This window comes from Chanodichthys erythropterus, chromosome 11 (genome assembly GCF_024489055.1).
Source record: "Chanodichthys erythropterus isolate Z2021 chromosome 11, ASM2448905v1, whole genome shotgun sequence".
Taxonomy (NCBI): domain Eukaryota; kingdom Metazoa; phylum Chordata; class Actinopteri; order Cypriniformes; family Xenocyprididae; genus Chanodichthys; species Chanodichthys erythropterus.
In genome coordinates, this window is record NC_090231.1 from 49,568,846 (window position 1) to 49,585,586 (window position 16,741).

The 16,741-nt window shown below is 39.4% G+C and overlaps 1 protein-coding gene across 7 annotated transcripts in view; it reads left to right on the forward strand.

Annotated features, from left to right (window-relative positions):
- The first annotated feature begins 10,324 nt into the window (after nucleotides 1-10,324).
- LOC137030020 (multiple PDZ domain protein) overlaps nucleotides 10,325-16,741 on the forward strand; it is a 129,252-nt gene continuing 122,835 nt past the window's right edge. For all 7 annotated transcript variants that reach the window (XR_010896376.1, XM_067399946.1, XM_067399948.1 and 4 more), the window contains exons 1-2: nucleotides 10,325-10,403; nucleotides 16,420-16,493. Coding sequence is in view for 6 of the 7 variants with exons in the window: in XM_067399946.1 (XP_067256047.1) it covers nucleotides 16,478-16,493 (16 nt within the window). In the remaining variant the exon portion in view is untranslated. The remainder of the gene's footprint in view (nucleotides 10,404-16,419; nucleotides 16,494-16,741) is intronic.

Sequence of the window (16,741 nt, forward strand, 5' to 3'; positions counted from 1 at the left end):
TCCCAAAAAAAATGCAAGTATGTGCCTAGAGATCCTTGAAAAGGAGATTGCACTTAGGAGAGGAGGATAGATTCATGTAGAAACGTTTCATAGGAGTCAAGTAAACCCTATGTAGCAATTTCCAGTGTATCATTTGATGATCGGGGTTCTTTAAAGACAGCTTAAACATCCCCCATACCTTATCCGAAAATAAAACATGCACATCCTCATTAAAGGTCCCGTTTTTTGTGTTTTTTTGAAGCTTTGATTGTGTTTATAGTGTGCAATATAACATGTGTTCATGTTTCGCGTGTAAAAAAACACAGTATTTTTCACATAATTTACTTATCTGTATACCGTTGTTTCCACTGTTATAAAAACGGGCTGATGACTTCCTTGTTCTATGAAGTCCCTCCTTCAGAAATACGTAACGAGTTCTGATTGTGCCAGCGGTTCCTATGTTGTGATTCGACAGCAGCTTAGCGCTCCTTGCCCGGAAAGGTCATGCCTCTTACCATAACGTGTGCTGCACATAGTTTTACATGTGGATTATTGTGGTGTTGTGCCGAATGAATACAAAAGACAATAATTCCCAAGAGACTGAACTCTTTAATCTCCACAAGCAGCGACAGAAAATGTACAACGTTAGCACTCACTCAGAAGAGTACCTCATACGGAAAACAGCCATATACATAAACATAGTCCCCTCTTGTGGCCATTATGTGCACTGCAGTCCAACATTAACTATTGCAGTAAGGATACCACAATTATAATTTACGGGAACCGAGTTAAACATAAATTGTAACCATTGATCTCTAAGTACAGCCTCCCTGGGAAGGCCAAACAAAGGTGATTGGACTGCGGGATGAAAATAACAGCGTTTCGACGACATGGCGACAAACACACTCTACAAACACAACTCTTGCTCTTCTCCGTGGGAGCGCAACAAGACCACACCCCCTTTTTTTGTGTATTCCTGTGGGCGGAGGTTAGTCAAAAAACTGTTTTAGTGATGTAATTAAAGAAGGAAGTAGAGGGATGTAGTTCAAACTGGCCGTTCGATGTAGGCGACTTCTGTTAAATAAAATATCTCGCTTGGCATTGAACTTTGAACTTTAAAATTTTACAGATTTTATTTATACTCTAACAACAACATTACACACTAACTAAAGTTTGAAACATGGGGTCACGAAGAACGGGACCTTTAAGATCCTTGGCCCAAACAGTTTTTAATAAATAAGGGTTTGTATGAATGCTCAAGAAGAGACATATGCCTGAAGGGCCGATCTAATACGTAAATACTTTAAAAAAAGGTGCCTTGTAAATTATATTAGGCTTTAATGTTCTGAAATGATTTTAGACCCATATCATCAGATATCTCCCAAAGTGTTTACTTTGTTGTGAGTCCATTGCGGACAGTGAAATGGGGCATTGCCTGACAAAATATTTGTATTATGGAAAATAGGCGAATACCTATGCCAGATTGTAACTTGTGTTTGCTTTTCGACTTCCCTCCAGATAAAGAGGAGATGAGTTACAATAGGACCAAACCGAGATTTACACTGCCTCAGTGGAACTCCTGAAAAAACAAGATGCTTCAGTTCATAGGGATAAACTATAGATTCCTCAATTGCTCTCCATGACACAGAAGCATCAGGATTAAACCAGACTGATAAACGGCGGAGGCTTGAGCGTACAGTCTAAAATTTGGGAAAGACAGACTGCCATTTAATCTGCAACGCTGTATGGTAGTCAGCTTGATTCGAGGACGTTTCCCATCCCATATATAAAGAGAGACAAATGCATCAAGTTTGTTCCAGTAGCCAGCAGGTGGAGAAAGAGGAATAATAGATGAAAAGAAATTAATGCGTGGGAGAACATTCATTTTAATCACCGATATACCAGCATGAAAAGAAGTTGAGACCAATTTTCCAAGTCTGAGGACACTTTGCTAAAATACCATTCAAGTTTTTTGTGACAATTTCCTGCAGGGATGGAAAGACATCTATCCCCAGGTATTTAAAGGACAGAACCACTGGAATAGATATGGATAGGGGTATGGGGTACATTTCAGAATTGAGGGGGAGTAAACATGACTTGCTCCAATTAATTTTAAACCCAGAGAAGGATCCAAAATGGTCACATAAATTCAACACCTGAGAGATAGAATGTGAGGGTTTCTCCAAAAACAATAAGATGTCATCAGCAAACAATGAAATATGATGGTATGTGTTTCTTATAATTATTGGAGAGATAACTTCAGATTGTCTGACTGCTTGTGCTAAGGGTTCCAGGGATAAGGCAAACAACAAAGGAGAAAGCGGGCAACCCAGATGCTGTAGATCCACCCATAAATAGTTCCATTATTGCTGGTCGAAAGCTTTCATGGCATCCAGAGATAATAATGCGCAAGGGGAAGTCAACATACTCTGAATTAACAATATGACATAACCTGTGCAAGTTATCTGAGGCAGAATGAGATTTAATAAAACCTGAGTGGTCATAATGTACTAACCTACCCATAAATCTCTCTAAACGCCGGACCAACACTTTGGCATACAATTAAACATTCGTCCCTATCAGAGAAAGCTGGAACAGGAAGTTGGATCTTTGTCTTTCTTTAAGAAGAGAGAAATAATAGCTATATTATTATGAGTGAAATGCACCTTGAGTAACTGAAAAATTTATCATATCCAACAGTAGAGGACCTAAGTCAGACCAAAAAGTTGTAAACAATTCTATTGTTATCCCATCCATGCCTGGGGATTTCCCCTTGTTTATAGACCTAGCTGCTGACTCCAGCTCCTATAGAGTAAACGGTTCATCTAGATATTTAGAATCTGAATCCGACAGCCAAGGTAAATCAAGGTTGGACAGAAAGGATGTAAGTGAGTCAGGGTCACTACCAGAAGAAGAAGTATAAAGATTAGAATAAAAAGAGAGAAAAGTAGTATTAATATCTTTAGGATCCATCATAATGTCCCCAGATTGGGATTTTACAATCTCAAAGCTAAAAGGTGACTTGGTCTACTCCCCTGAAAATAGTAATTCTGCCTGGATCTCAGTAGTGAACTGCCATAATTTTGCTGAGGTTATTGTCTGAGAAGCACCGTTGATTATCTCTTGTCAAGTTCTGAAGCTGCGCTTCCAGCTCAGCTATCTTTTTATGTCATTTTTTTTTCTGAAGGAAAGAGGCATATGAAATTGAGTTATTCCTTATAAAGCCTTTAACTGCATTTCAAAGTGTTTGCGGGTCATCCTCTGAGTCTTGGTTAATTTCATTAAACTCAGCAAACCTATTTCTAAACTGACTGCAAAAGCATTCGTCCTGTAACAATTTAGGGTTAAATCGCCATCTAGAGGTCTGAAATGGCCGGGGGACCAAAGACAATCTGCAGAAATTACCATCATGATCAGACAGAGACAAGGAGCAAATATCTGCATCTTGAGCAGCTGGGGATGAAGAAGTAGAAATAAAAAATATAGTCGATTCGTGAATAGGTTTTGTGAGTGAGGTTTTGTGGCGATTTAATAATCGCCAAATATCCATCAATGAAGATGAGGTTGCACATTGCCGAAGTTTATCAGAACAAAGAGCTTGACAGTGTGATTCCCTGAGCTATCTAAACTATGGGATATTACAGAATTACAATTTCACCCATTACAATTTCAAAGTCAGAAAATTTCAAGAGGTAAGCTGAGAGTAAAGAAAAGAAAGTAGGGTCAGAAGTACATGGAGCATAAACTGAAAGAAAAATAATGTTCCTATTCTCCACTGCTGTTTTTATATGTGTTACTCTACCATCTGAGTCACAGCCTTTATCCAAAATAGTGATATTTAAAATCATTTGCACCAATATTAAGACATCTTTAGTTTTAGTATCTGTAGATGAATAAGATACCACTTCATAAAACGTATTATTGCACCTGTGTACATCCTACTCTTTCAAATGGGATTCTTGAACTAAAGCTATATCAATCTTTCTTCTTCTCAAAAAATCCAAAAAACTTGTGCGTTTGTGAGGGCAGTTTAGGCCATTAATGTTGCAACTCATAATATTAAGCTCAGTCATAGGTATCAAATAGAAATGCTAATTGACAAAACAAAGTACAACTTGGGAAATGAAGCAATTTGAGTCTACCATCAAACCACCCCCCACCCTTCCCATCACTATTTGGAGAAACATAACTTGGATATTGCAATGAACTATGGTGGCTCAAACCAAGAACAAAGCCCCGTGCTGACATAATGGCAAATTATGTCAAATAAATAAAATATTACAAATAAATAAATAAAGTAAAAATAAATACATAAAATAACAACTAAATTTCAAAAAAGATAATAGAGAAAAATTTACAACCTGATAGAGACCATAGCACACAACTCAACACAAAATAAGAAATACAGTGTGAACTGAGAGTTTCAATATTTGTGATATAAAAATAAAGTGAGGTAAACACTTAAAGAACCTGACAAATTAGAGCATCTCTTCTTCAATTAAAGACAGAAAATGTCCTGCTGAAGTTCACAGAGGGTTAGTAGCTGAATGATGACTGAGGAAATATCTCACTTCCTCTGGGGAGTACAGTATTTTTTGTTCACCCTGATTGAGAATGACTTTCAGTGTTGCAGGATAAAGAAGGAAATTCTGGATGCCAGCTTCCCTCATTTCCCTCCAAATTGGTGCAAACACAATTTTTTGCACTCAATGGAGAAAAGTCTGGAAAGAAAGACAGCGTTGCTCCGTCGGTTGTTTTTACCGGAGCATGAATTCTGGCAGCCCGCAGAATGAGCTCCCTGTCCATGTATCACAAAAGTTTAAAGATAAAGACCCTAGGTTTAGTGTGATCTGAGGAGACCTTAGTGTACACTCTCGTTCCACTTCAATCTCCCTACCCGCCAGAGAAGGGAGCCATGTCGGCAGCTATCTTTTCAGAAAACCCATAGAGTCATCCTTTTCGGATCCTTCAGGCAATCCAACCAGACGCAGATTGCTGCGCCTGTTGCGATCTTGTAAATCCACCACCTGTTGTTCAAGCGCGGCTTATCACACATTGTGATCTGCAACTACTTTCTTTTATTCTCACATCTCACCTGTAAGAATTTCGAACATAGCGACTGCACAACTGACATGTGAGAAGCAAATTCACTCCGCATCGCCATCAACTAGGTTTTTAGAATGTCATCAAAGGTTAGCCATTTTGTCAACCGTGTCACTCGGGGACGGTGTCTTTGATCTCTTCTTAATCAGAGAAGAGACGGCGACAAATCCTGCTGTTTTCGATTGTGTGCCATCTGGTAAAGTACAAATATTGAATAAAACATAAAAAATAAAACAAAAAATTGGCAAAAAGGGGCCAAATGTATGGAGAGACGTTCCTCTCGTTGGTAGCCAAGGAGCAGATCCACGGCAGTAGAGGCAGCACAACTATAATGATCAGTCTATATTCCCACCCACTTTAAACTGCAGTGGAAAAGCAAACCGAAAGTAAAGTGAGCTGAGCCGAGCCAAGCCGTGCCATGTCATCATCTTTGTCATCTGCTTAGGAGTGGAACATGCTCAATCGGCTCTCAAGGGAGCTGATTGCCTTCATTGTGAGAAGCACACTTTGATTAAGCTCCACTCACATATAGCTCTCTTCATAAGCGATGGGATTTGGTTGTCTGCGTCCTGTGGTTCGGGGCGGTTTAAATCATGATGATCTCTGCCCTTTCTCTTGCTCAATCGCCTAAATCAGAGGAACGTGTTTTGGATCCGGAAGCTTGCTTAGTGATTTCTTCCAATCTAGACAAGGACATACTTTTGGTCGCCTCTGGTTCTGAGGAGCTGGGTGGTGACCCTGATGCCTCAAGCACCCCTCGTACCTCAACAGCACAGTCACTTACAGTCAGCAGCCCTGTAGAAACCTGCCATTCTTCCCAGACCTCCATACTGAGGTATCGAAGTCTTGGGACAACCTATACTAGGCTCGAGTCCATTACCCTGTCATGGGGCTTGGGCAATATGAGTATGCGGCATTGATGCAGGTTGCAGAGATGCTTGCAGGCTTTGAGACCCTGTCGAATTACATCTGGCCTCATGGGCAAAGCTTATGAAGTGATGGGTCAGACTGGTACATCCCTGCACACTATGACTATTTTGCTGGCATACCAGGCTGACCTTCTGAAACGACCTGGACTTGAACAGGGAATTGACCCTGAGTCAGTCAAAGAACTCCTCTGGGCCAAAGCAAAGTCCCTTTCAAGGAAAGTCTGTTCACTCAGCAGCCATATTTGCAACGCCTCTGGGCAGCTATTTCGGGCATCCAAGTCTTATCAATTTGAATGGGGAATTCTGAAATCTAAAAAACGGCTTGGCGAACTCAGCAACAAAATCTGACATGAACTGTTCCATAAATGTTGTTTCTTATGCCCAAATAGCATTTAAAAAAAAAAAAAAACTTATTTTTCAGGCTAGAAGAGCCAATGCGCATGTGTAGTCCTAAGCACAAATCTCAGGTTTCTATGGGAACCAGAGCCTGTAACGGCAGCTGCAGTGATGCAATGACATTATCAATTAGCGATTGGCTCTTTTACTTAGAAGGCGAGACGTATCCTGCCATATTGCGAATTGCAGTTTCTCCCATTCATAACTAATAGGTGTGAACCATCTTTCTATATCTATAGTCTTTGGTCAAAGTTCTTGCCCTCCATGCCACTAAGCAGACAGCCCACTCCATTGCCCGTGCTATGGCTGCTATGGTTACCACTGAAAGGCACCTGTGTTTCAACTTGACTGGCATCAGAGAAAAAGAAAAAGCTTTACTCCTGGATGATAGTTTCGCCGTTGGGCTTGTTTGGCAACGCAGTCAATGCTGTGGTCGACAGGTTTCATCTACATCAGGGAGCCAGGCACTGCACATAGCCATTTAGGGTGAGGGACGATCTTAAGATGATCATCACTGCTAGAATGGCTAGAAAGAAGCAGCCTGACTGTTGTGGCCACAGGGGTTCAGTGTGTGCCACCCTTTGGCAAATTCACTAAGTGTATGGATGCAGCTCTGGCTTCTCTGTGACTCCATGGCTTCCGTGCACTTAATTATATTGATGATTGGCTCTAACAGCTCTGAAGGAGTTCAGGTTAGGTCAAAAAATTCTGTCTGCCAGTACCAAAGGCTTCTGGGTCTTATGGCAGAAGCTGCCAACTTTATACTGGGGCTCCCACACATGAGGCCATTTCAGATGTGGCTAAAGAGCAGGGGGTTCCACCTATTGTGCAACCCACTGGGAAAAATAAGGGTTATGTGCAGAGAGCTTCGTACTCTTATTTTGTGGAGCAGTTCCCTGTTTCTCACCTTGGGACCCACATTAGGGGCATGTTGTCCCCAAAGGTCGGTAACAACAGATGTATTAATTTGGGTTAGGGAGCTCGCAATCCTGGATGGTCGCCCAGCCCAGGGAGTCTGGGTAGGCCAACATCTCTTTTGGCACATAAATTGCCTGGAGATGAAGGCTGTATTTCTTGCTCTAAGGTACTTTCTTCGGAACTGAGGGGTTACCACCTGTTGGTGAAGACAGACAACATGTCAGTAGTCTCATGTTAATCAGCAGGGCGGTCTGGGTTTGTACCCCCTGTTCAGGTTGGTACAGTAGATCTTGCTCTGGGCACAAGGCAGACTGCTTTCTCTGAGAGCGGTCTACATTCCAGGGCTTATGAATGTGGGAACAGATATCCTGTTGAAGGAGGGCCTGAGGCCTGGGAAATGGAGACTCTACTCGGAAGTAGAGGTGCAAATTTAGCAGAGGTTTGGCAAAGTGGAAGTAGACTTGTTCGCCTCAGAGTAATCGACCCACTGTCCCCTATGGTTCTCCCTCATACTTCCAGCTCTGTTAGGGCTGGACGCTATGGTACAGGCATGGCCAAAGCTACACCTGTACGTCTTTCCCCCGATTGCTGTGCTCCCTGGAGCCCTAGCCAGAGTTTGTCAGGACGGAGTTCACCTATAGTTGCTCCATTTTTGGCCAGTCCGAGTGTGGTTATCGGATCTAATTTCTCTTCTGGAATGTTCTCCTTGGGAGATTCCGACACTACATTCTTGGAAAAGTATTTTTATTTTTGTGCCTCTTTATGCTTGTTTTGCGGCAGGCTAGCTCTTTCCACACACATCCATGTATGTTTATTATTGAGTTTTGTTTATCCCAGGCTTGTCTCCTTTGGGTAACCATTCTTAGACCACAAGGTGTGAGCTTGTGCAACAACTTTACAACTTGTATTCTTCTATATAATTCTTTCAGTATGGCGACGTGGGTTTTGACATTCCCATAGCATCAATGTCTTGATGCAGTGTTCATTTCCACTCGAAAGGGAGCGTCTCAGATTACGTATGTAGCCAGGTTCCCTGATACCCCTTTTCCACCAAGACAGTTTGAGTGCTGGTTCGGAGCCAGAGCCTAGTTTCAAATCAGTTCTTTGTCTTTCGAAACACAAAGCACCAGCTCCGAACCAGGAAAAATGATTCATAAGTAGCACCAAAACATTGCTGGGCTAGAAGTAAGAACCATTTGCGTCAGGGGCTCGGGGCGGGGTTACCGTGACCAACAAGAAACTTGTGACCGCCATTTTTTAAATAACAGCTAATCGAGCTAAAAGCAGCTCGATCGTAATCTCCGGCTATATACAAATTACGGCGAGCCGTGTTTGGATGCCGATGTAGGTTCGCAAAGCCATGAGCATCAACAGTAGTGAAACATCCGCGATTGTTGATAATAGGCTTGTTCGAGATGTATCGGAGTAGCGCGGACCGATTCGGCGGGTGCCGTGGATGCGCGGGAGCGTTTTCTAGAGCATACGACTTCTTGTGCTTTTGGATCGTTCTCGCGGAGCTTTGATGTCATGCGCCGATTGCTTTGCGAGAAGCCTGGTGCCTGGTGTGTTTTTGTTTGGCCCTGCGGCGCTAGCTTTGCTGTGAAATATGAGACGTATACAGTGACGCTGACTCTGTGCTTGCTCTCTAGCCTGTGGAAAGGCAAACTGGTTCTTAGAAGGCTCGTCAGTTGAACCAACTCCGAACTGACACTAGCACTAGCTCTGAACTAGGATCGGTTCATGCTGGTGGAAAGGGGGTATGAGAGGGAACGAGATGCTGCATCTCTTTGTCATAGTTATGCAATGCCTGAAAATATCTTCCTTCTTGACAATTAGAATCTGGTGACGTGCATTTCAAGTGTCTATTTATGGTATCTGTGACATGCTTACGCTACGTCATCTGAACAGGCTTTTGGCGAATAAGGATTGGCGCATTCCCACACATGCTTCAGACTCCGGCTCACAGAAGTGTTCCCATAGTGTCAATGTCATGATGCAGAGTCTTGTTCCTTCTCAAGGAACCAAATTACATACAGAACCTGAGACGTTTTTGACAAAGCCTGGTCTGAAAGTGTTTTTTTTTTTTTTTCTAAGTTCGAAGATAAAAAAAAGACGATTTTTTTGTTTGTGTTTATAGTTTTTAAATGTGTTTAATAGTTTTTTTATGTAGTTTAATAGAACTTTAAGATTGAAAGTCTGGGACTGTTTTCCAGCTTCTTCAATATCAAAACAAATAAATGTAAACCATTCACTGGAATTTAGCCAAAATTAGACCATTGGACCGATCACGCTAGGACAATTATACCAAACATGAACATGAGCTCACACCGTTCATTATATATGACATATAAACGTTAAGTGAACTTTTGTTGACCTGAGTGTAACTGAAGAGGAGAAGAAGAGGAGAAGGAGAGGAGAGAGAGGTATGACTGCAATTTTTTGCGCAGTGGAATGTGAAAGCATTGTAGGTTGGTCTTTTCTTGCTAGTGTTCTTGAGTGCAAAGCTGCTAGCATGACAACTTTCCCATGTGATGTGATAGCACCTGTTTCACAATTTTGAATATGTTTATCGACTAATGGTAACAAAAATATTAATGAACCAACTGTTAGGCTCTCCACACTATGGAAAATTTCCCCCTGGCAATTCCGAGTTCATATTTCGCAGTTCGGACTTTATTTCTCGTAATTGCGAGTTTATATCTCACAATGACTTTCTCATAATTGCGAGAAATAAAGTCGAAATTGCGAGTTCTACTCCGAAATGTGAGACAGAAACTCGCAATTGTGAGGAAATAAGTCCGAATTGCGTAGTAAAAACAAAAAAAAACAGCATTACCTATTTTTATTCTGTGGCGGAAACAAACTTCAGTGTTATCTATTTCAGTGCGGTTTTCTTCAGATGTTTGTGAGGGTTACAGGGGATCAGTGGTCATGGCAGCCACGGAGCGGCGCATGAGTGTGTGTGTGTGCGTGTGCGTGTGTGCGCGCGCGGGGCGGCTCCAGTTTCAAACACAGCGCCCATCTTTAACACAACACAACCGGACAGACTCCGTCCCGTAGCGAGATACCGCTGCTCATGTAAGTTATGCTCTTCAAAACTCATTATTCTCCGTGAATGCTTGTGAATGCCGCTGCTGTCTTTGATGTGATCATGTTAGGGACACATTGTGTACATTTTGTTAAAATTAAACAATGTCGCGCGCGCATCATCTATTGTTTTATTAACGCCGCCCGCGTATCGTTGTCTTAATGCCGTTTACCGTACTCTGTTTGCTCTTTTTTTGTAAACTTTTCTCGTCATTCGTCACGCCAGCAGCCTGTTGCTTCATCGGTGCTCTGGACGAAAAGCGGATTTTATACCCGACAGGCCTGTGGACACAAAGAGATCAGCGCGATCTGCGAGTAACGGGACATACTGCAACCATGTCCCAAAACAGCCACTTTTATGTAACAGGGGCTGGATTTATGCTATAAGAGGTGCATTATTATTTTCAAAAGCTACTTTTGAAATGACTTTTTTTTTGTGGATTTTGTTGTTTTACCCTTGTCCTAGATCCAGATCTGCATTCTTAAAACATGGACATTCATAATTTCATAATAAAATAATTATTAGCCTATTTCTAAAATGACTAAACAATGAGCAAAATTAAAATAGCTTTTCAATTATTCAGCTATTGTAGATGTATTTTTACACAAACTTCCCCCTCCCTAAATTGTGACATTATTTCCACCACCAGCAACATTTGCCCCTAAATTTAGTGTACTTGGTTAGAAGAGACTGTTTCAGTGACAAACATGAGATGAAATATAAAACATCAAGAAATCATTTGTGAGCATTTAGTTTCAATCATGCTACAATTGTATCAAATTATGCAAAAAAAAGAAAATATTATTTATTTATATGTACTTAGACAAAATACTATTAAATTAGTTTCAGTAAGACAAAGCCAGCCATTTCATTTCAATTTCTTTCCAAAATGTAATTTTACAACAAAATAAATAATTTTAGATGAAGTAAAAATGACAATTGTTGGTTCAGAAAAAAAAAAAGACAAAACAGCATGATTCCTAGGTATTGATAATAGATAAAACAGAAATAGTGAAAAAGTGAGGTTTACACTTTATTTTAAGGTGTCTTTTTACAGTGTAATTACACATTTGAGTACTGAGTAATATTAATTAAGAACATGTACTTACTATAGATTTAGGATTAGGGTTTGGTTTATGGCTAGATGTGAGGAAATGTAATTTACTTTTATTACTACAGTTAGTACATGTAACATGTAACAAGGACACTGTAAAATAAAGTGTTACGCCCAAAATGACAGACTAATTTCTTTGCTTCAGTCTGTATTTGCGAGGCCAGCAATCAAAATGTTTCCAACAGCTGCTGTGGGAACATGGTATCTTTAATATGCAGATAACATGACAACTACATCTTTGTAACTTTAAATAGTGATATCTAATTCATTACTTTATCGTTCTGTAAATGCAGGGTATTAAATACTATTTTAAATTTACAAATTTAACTTTGATCTATTTTTATATTTTTTCATTCGTCTGTTTAAAATGGCTGTTTGTATTGGTCCTGGCTGTATGTTGTCTTACTCTTGTAAAACTGTCATGGAACTATGTGTAGGAGGGAAAAGACTTCATCTCCTTCAGCTTCTTGTTGTAGATGTTGCCGTCACCGTTAATTAAAACTGTTGAGAAGCATCACAGGAGGAAGTTAATCCTCACGTAAGAGCATTAGTCCATACAAAGACAGCAGCGAGGCTAATGTATAGAGGGTGGATAGTATGTTGGTTTGCACTGAGTGTTACCGCTATGTTAATGCAGTTGTTTTCACCTGGTTTGTTTCAGTACATAGATTTGGACATGGTGACCCAGCACAGTTCCAAAATGTTTATAATGCAAAAGTTGATAGAATTTTCTCTACAATCACATTGAAATTATTGCATTAATATTAACAACATAAACTGCATAGGCCAACATTACGTACAATTATCAATAATGAACTGCATAGGGAAATCCACAGTTTTGGTTTCTAAATGTCTATTGAATTTTGGTGGTTTTATGCTTTTGGTAACCAATAATTCAGAGGGTAGTAAACCATGTTTATTTACTTTGTTGCAAAATTTACATGTATTTAACAGAGTCTGGGTTGTTTTTTATTTATTTACACTGTTGTTCAAAAGTTTGGGGTCAGTAAGATTTTTTTAATGTTTTTGAAAGTTATGCTCACCAAGGCTGTATTAATTTGATGAACAATGCAGTAAAAACAGTGACATTTTATTACAATTTAAAATAACGGTCAAAATGTCATTTATTCCTTTGATGCAAACCTGAATTTTCAGCATCATTTCTCCAGTCTTCTGTGTCACATGATCCTTCAGAAAACATTATATGCTGATTTTCTGCTCAAGAAACATTTCTTATTATTATCAAAGTTGAAAACAGTTGTACTGCTTTGTATTTTTTCAGGATTCTTCAATGAATAGAAGTTAAAAAGAACAGCATTTATTTCAAATAGAAATGTTTTGTAACAATGTAAAAGTCTTCGCTGTGAATGCTTCTACCATATCAGACACAGCCAAGCATTTAGATAGCAGAGCCCTGTCAACACAAAATGCTACAGACACTGTCCAGACTGCTGATAGGGCAAGTATTTCTTCTCTGGCCAACCACTTAGGGCCTGCCAAAGGGAAATAACATATTCTGGACTGCTTTACCTCAGCACTGGTTCTTCTGTATATCTTGTCTACCTCCCATTGTAGTCAGCGATGATAAAAACTCACATTAGTGTGTGCTTAAACCCACAATGCAGCTATTCACTCAAGTCCTGTCGCTTACAGGCGTCTCTAAGGAAACCAGACCCAGCCTCTGTGTCCCATTGTCATGGGAACCACGTTACCACGAGGTGGTCGGATGAAAGCTTGTCTGCCCACGAGTCACCTGACCTGTCTTAGATTCAAGACTAGTGTTGTAATATGCAGTTTCTAAATGAACTGGTGCACTATGTTCATTTACAACAAAAGCGAGAAATAATTCTGCATTAGGGTTTTGTTTTTGAGAATTAAATTCTCTCAATCCTGTACAGGCGGACATTTGAAACAATAATACGAAAAATCTAATTTTCTGAAATGGAATCGTTTATTAAAGCATTAGGCAAAATACAAAATAAATGTATTTATGTTTTGCATCATATTTGATATATCAGGCTTTTATGGCTCATATAGTATGATATAGTGAGAATGGAGCTCAAACACAAGGAGTTAAAAAAACACCTGTTTTATTTATAGGCCCAAATTTGTAAATTCGGTGCAGATACTGATATTTACTGTATATGGACAAAAAGTAAGATGAAATGGTAACACTTTAGGGAACACATATTAAACAAATTAAACAACTTTTCCCTCAATAAACTCAATAAAAATGTTTTACTGCTTATTAATAATTAGTAATTTTGTTAAAGTTTAGGTATTGGGTAGGATGAAGAATGTAGAATAAGATCATGCAGAATAAGGCATTAAAATGTGTTTAATAACTACTAATAAACAGCTAATATTCTAGTAATATGCACCCTAAATTAAAGGGATAGTTCACCCAAAAATGAAAATTTGATGTTTATCCGCTTACCCCCAGCGCATCAAAGATGTAGGTGACTTTGTTTCTTCAGTAGAACACAAATGATGATTTTTAACTCCAACAGTTGCCGTCTGTCAGTCTTATAATGCGTGTCTATTTTAACACAATTTATAAGAGTCAATAAACATGCACAGACAAATCCAAATTAAACCCTGTGGCTCTGATCGCGTTCTGACAACGGCAGTGGCGTCTAGCCCTCACTGCCATTGTCAGAGCGCGATCAGACCTCACTAAGCGAGTGCTGAACGCAGTTGGACATAGTGGCATATTAGAGGTAAAAAATAATATAAGTACTGTTCGTTTACTTGCACAAACCGATCGTTTCGTGTCTTAGGACATCAGTGTGTCGTCACGAGCCGCAGGGTTTAATTTGGATTTGTTTGTGCATGTTTATTGACTCTTATAAATTGTGTTACCATTGACTCGCATTATAAGACTGACAGACGGTTAAAAATCATCATTTGTGTTCTACTAAAGAAACAAAGTCACCTACATCTTTGATGCGCTGGGGGTAAGCGGATAAACATCAAATTTTCATTTTTGGGTGAACTATCCCTTTAAAGTTTTACCTATATATAAACATCAGTTGTCACTCTATATCTGCTAATAATATGATGACATTTGACATTTAAATGTTTAGTTTTATGACCAAAGCCCTGTAGTTTTAAAACACATGGTATAATGCAATGCAATATACAATGATAATTGATAGATGAACAAAAAATGTTTCTTAAAAGCACGATGGATCATATTTGATACTTTATTTTTTCTGAAAAATGGTGTATGGATAATCAAGTAAACCTAAGTTCTTCAATCCAGTAAATGTTCATCTTGAAATATTACTAACAATATAAAAGTTATTCCTATGTTTACATTATAAAAATCAGTAAAGCTTTCACAGCAAAAAGTCGTTTACAGTTATACTAAAAGACCTTTTACTTGCTAAAAATGTATTAAATATATATCAGGCGAGATAAGGCATGTAGTAGATGGTGTGCAACAGGTTTTTCAGCAAAGTTTTGATTATGATGATGAATTAGATTAGATTTTGCCTTAGAAATGTATGTATCAAATATGATACAGTAGGCTTTATAAGGTTCATGACTAGGGATGGGAATCGAGAACCGGTTCTTCTTAAGAACCGGTGCCAAGTGAATCGATTCCTTTGAACCGTTAGCATGCCGGCTTAACAATTCCGCTTATCGGTTCCTCTCGTTGTTAACGTGTCATGAATCCGTCACACACACACTGCGTTGTTTTGGTTTAGAACGCAGCAAACATGGCATCGAGGCAGAAGCGATCTAAAGTTTGGTTACATTTTATGCGAAAAGACGACAATACAGTCACTTTGCAACACTTATAAAAGTTCCATTTCGTCAAAGGGGGGGAAATACCTCCAATATGCAGAAACATTTGGCCACACAGCATGCAATTCATTTGCAGGACTGTCGCGTGTTTGATACACTACTACACAACGACACCACCAGCGAGTTAAGCACCAGCGGAGCTAACAGGACGCCATCTGTTATTAATGCCGAAGATAATGTGTTAATGTGAGCGCTATTTCATTGTGTAAACTTTTACTATACGGATAATCTCCATTGTCATTATTAAATTTAGATGATGAAGAAGATGATGACAGCCAGAGTCTCACACTGCCTCAGAGGCTGCAGCAAGTATCTCTCTAGCTACTCCGTTTACCACGGAGTAACCCCTTGTCCAGTGTTCCACTGCTGGAGACACATTAAGTCCAGAAAGATCTCGTATCCTTCCTGAGAGGGCAAACATGATTATTTTTCTGCACAAAAATTGTTAATTTGCCTAAGTTAATAGTTGTGGTCTTTACAGAAGACTTCTTTGTATTTTTTGTGTCAGTTGAATTTTGTTTCAGGTTGAATCCAAATGAGCACTGTTAATATTCCAAAAGGCACAAGCTCTGCTTTGACTGTTTTCAGTCTGTGTTTTAGTTTTTATGGCACATAAATTGCAGTTTTATTTATTTATTTATTTTTGTCTGGACCAATGAATGTGATATACTTTGAATGTGAATACTGGTTGAGAAACAAGGCTATATGTCCCTGGAATTTTGTGGTTGCTACACATAATGTGCGTATACTCTGTTCTGTGTCTTCTGATCAGATATTAAAGCGAGTTAATACAAACAAACAAATTTGTACTTATTACCTCACCCGATGAGAATCGATAAGAGAATCGTTAAGGAATCGGATCGATAAGCAACATCGATAATGGAATTGGAATCGTTAAATTCTTATCAATTCCCATCCCTATTCATGACCCATGCTCATTATAAAAAAGGTGTATTGATGTCATTGTGTGAATGAATTTCAGTTTCACTGTTTTTGCAAATAAATTATTAGACACAGACAAAAAATGAGTGTCGTAAGTCAAGTGCACTTGGAGGTAAATGTGAATTTGTTGATTTCAGGCATAACGTGAAACCCAGGTAATGAGGGAAGACATTAGAGAGAGGAGCGAAGCACAAGATGATCGAAACAATGGGTAAGTTCATTTATTTTTGGTCATAACCTTTCTGTGGAAATATGGCCTCTGATGTCTGAAGGTACTGTGCAGGATTGTAGGTAATTGGTTGTGAACAGTAGGGCGTTTGTGTTCCTCTGTGGAATGAGACGGCGTGACACACAGACAGCAACAGTCTCTCTGCGTCTCTGAAACTCAAACGGTGTATTGCATTTAAAATCCCTGTTACTACAGCTGCATTTTTATTTGTGGAACAAAAGTTGAATAGG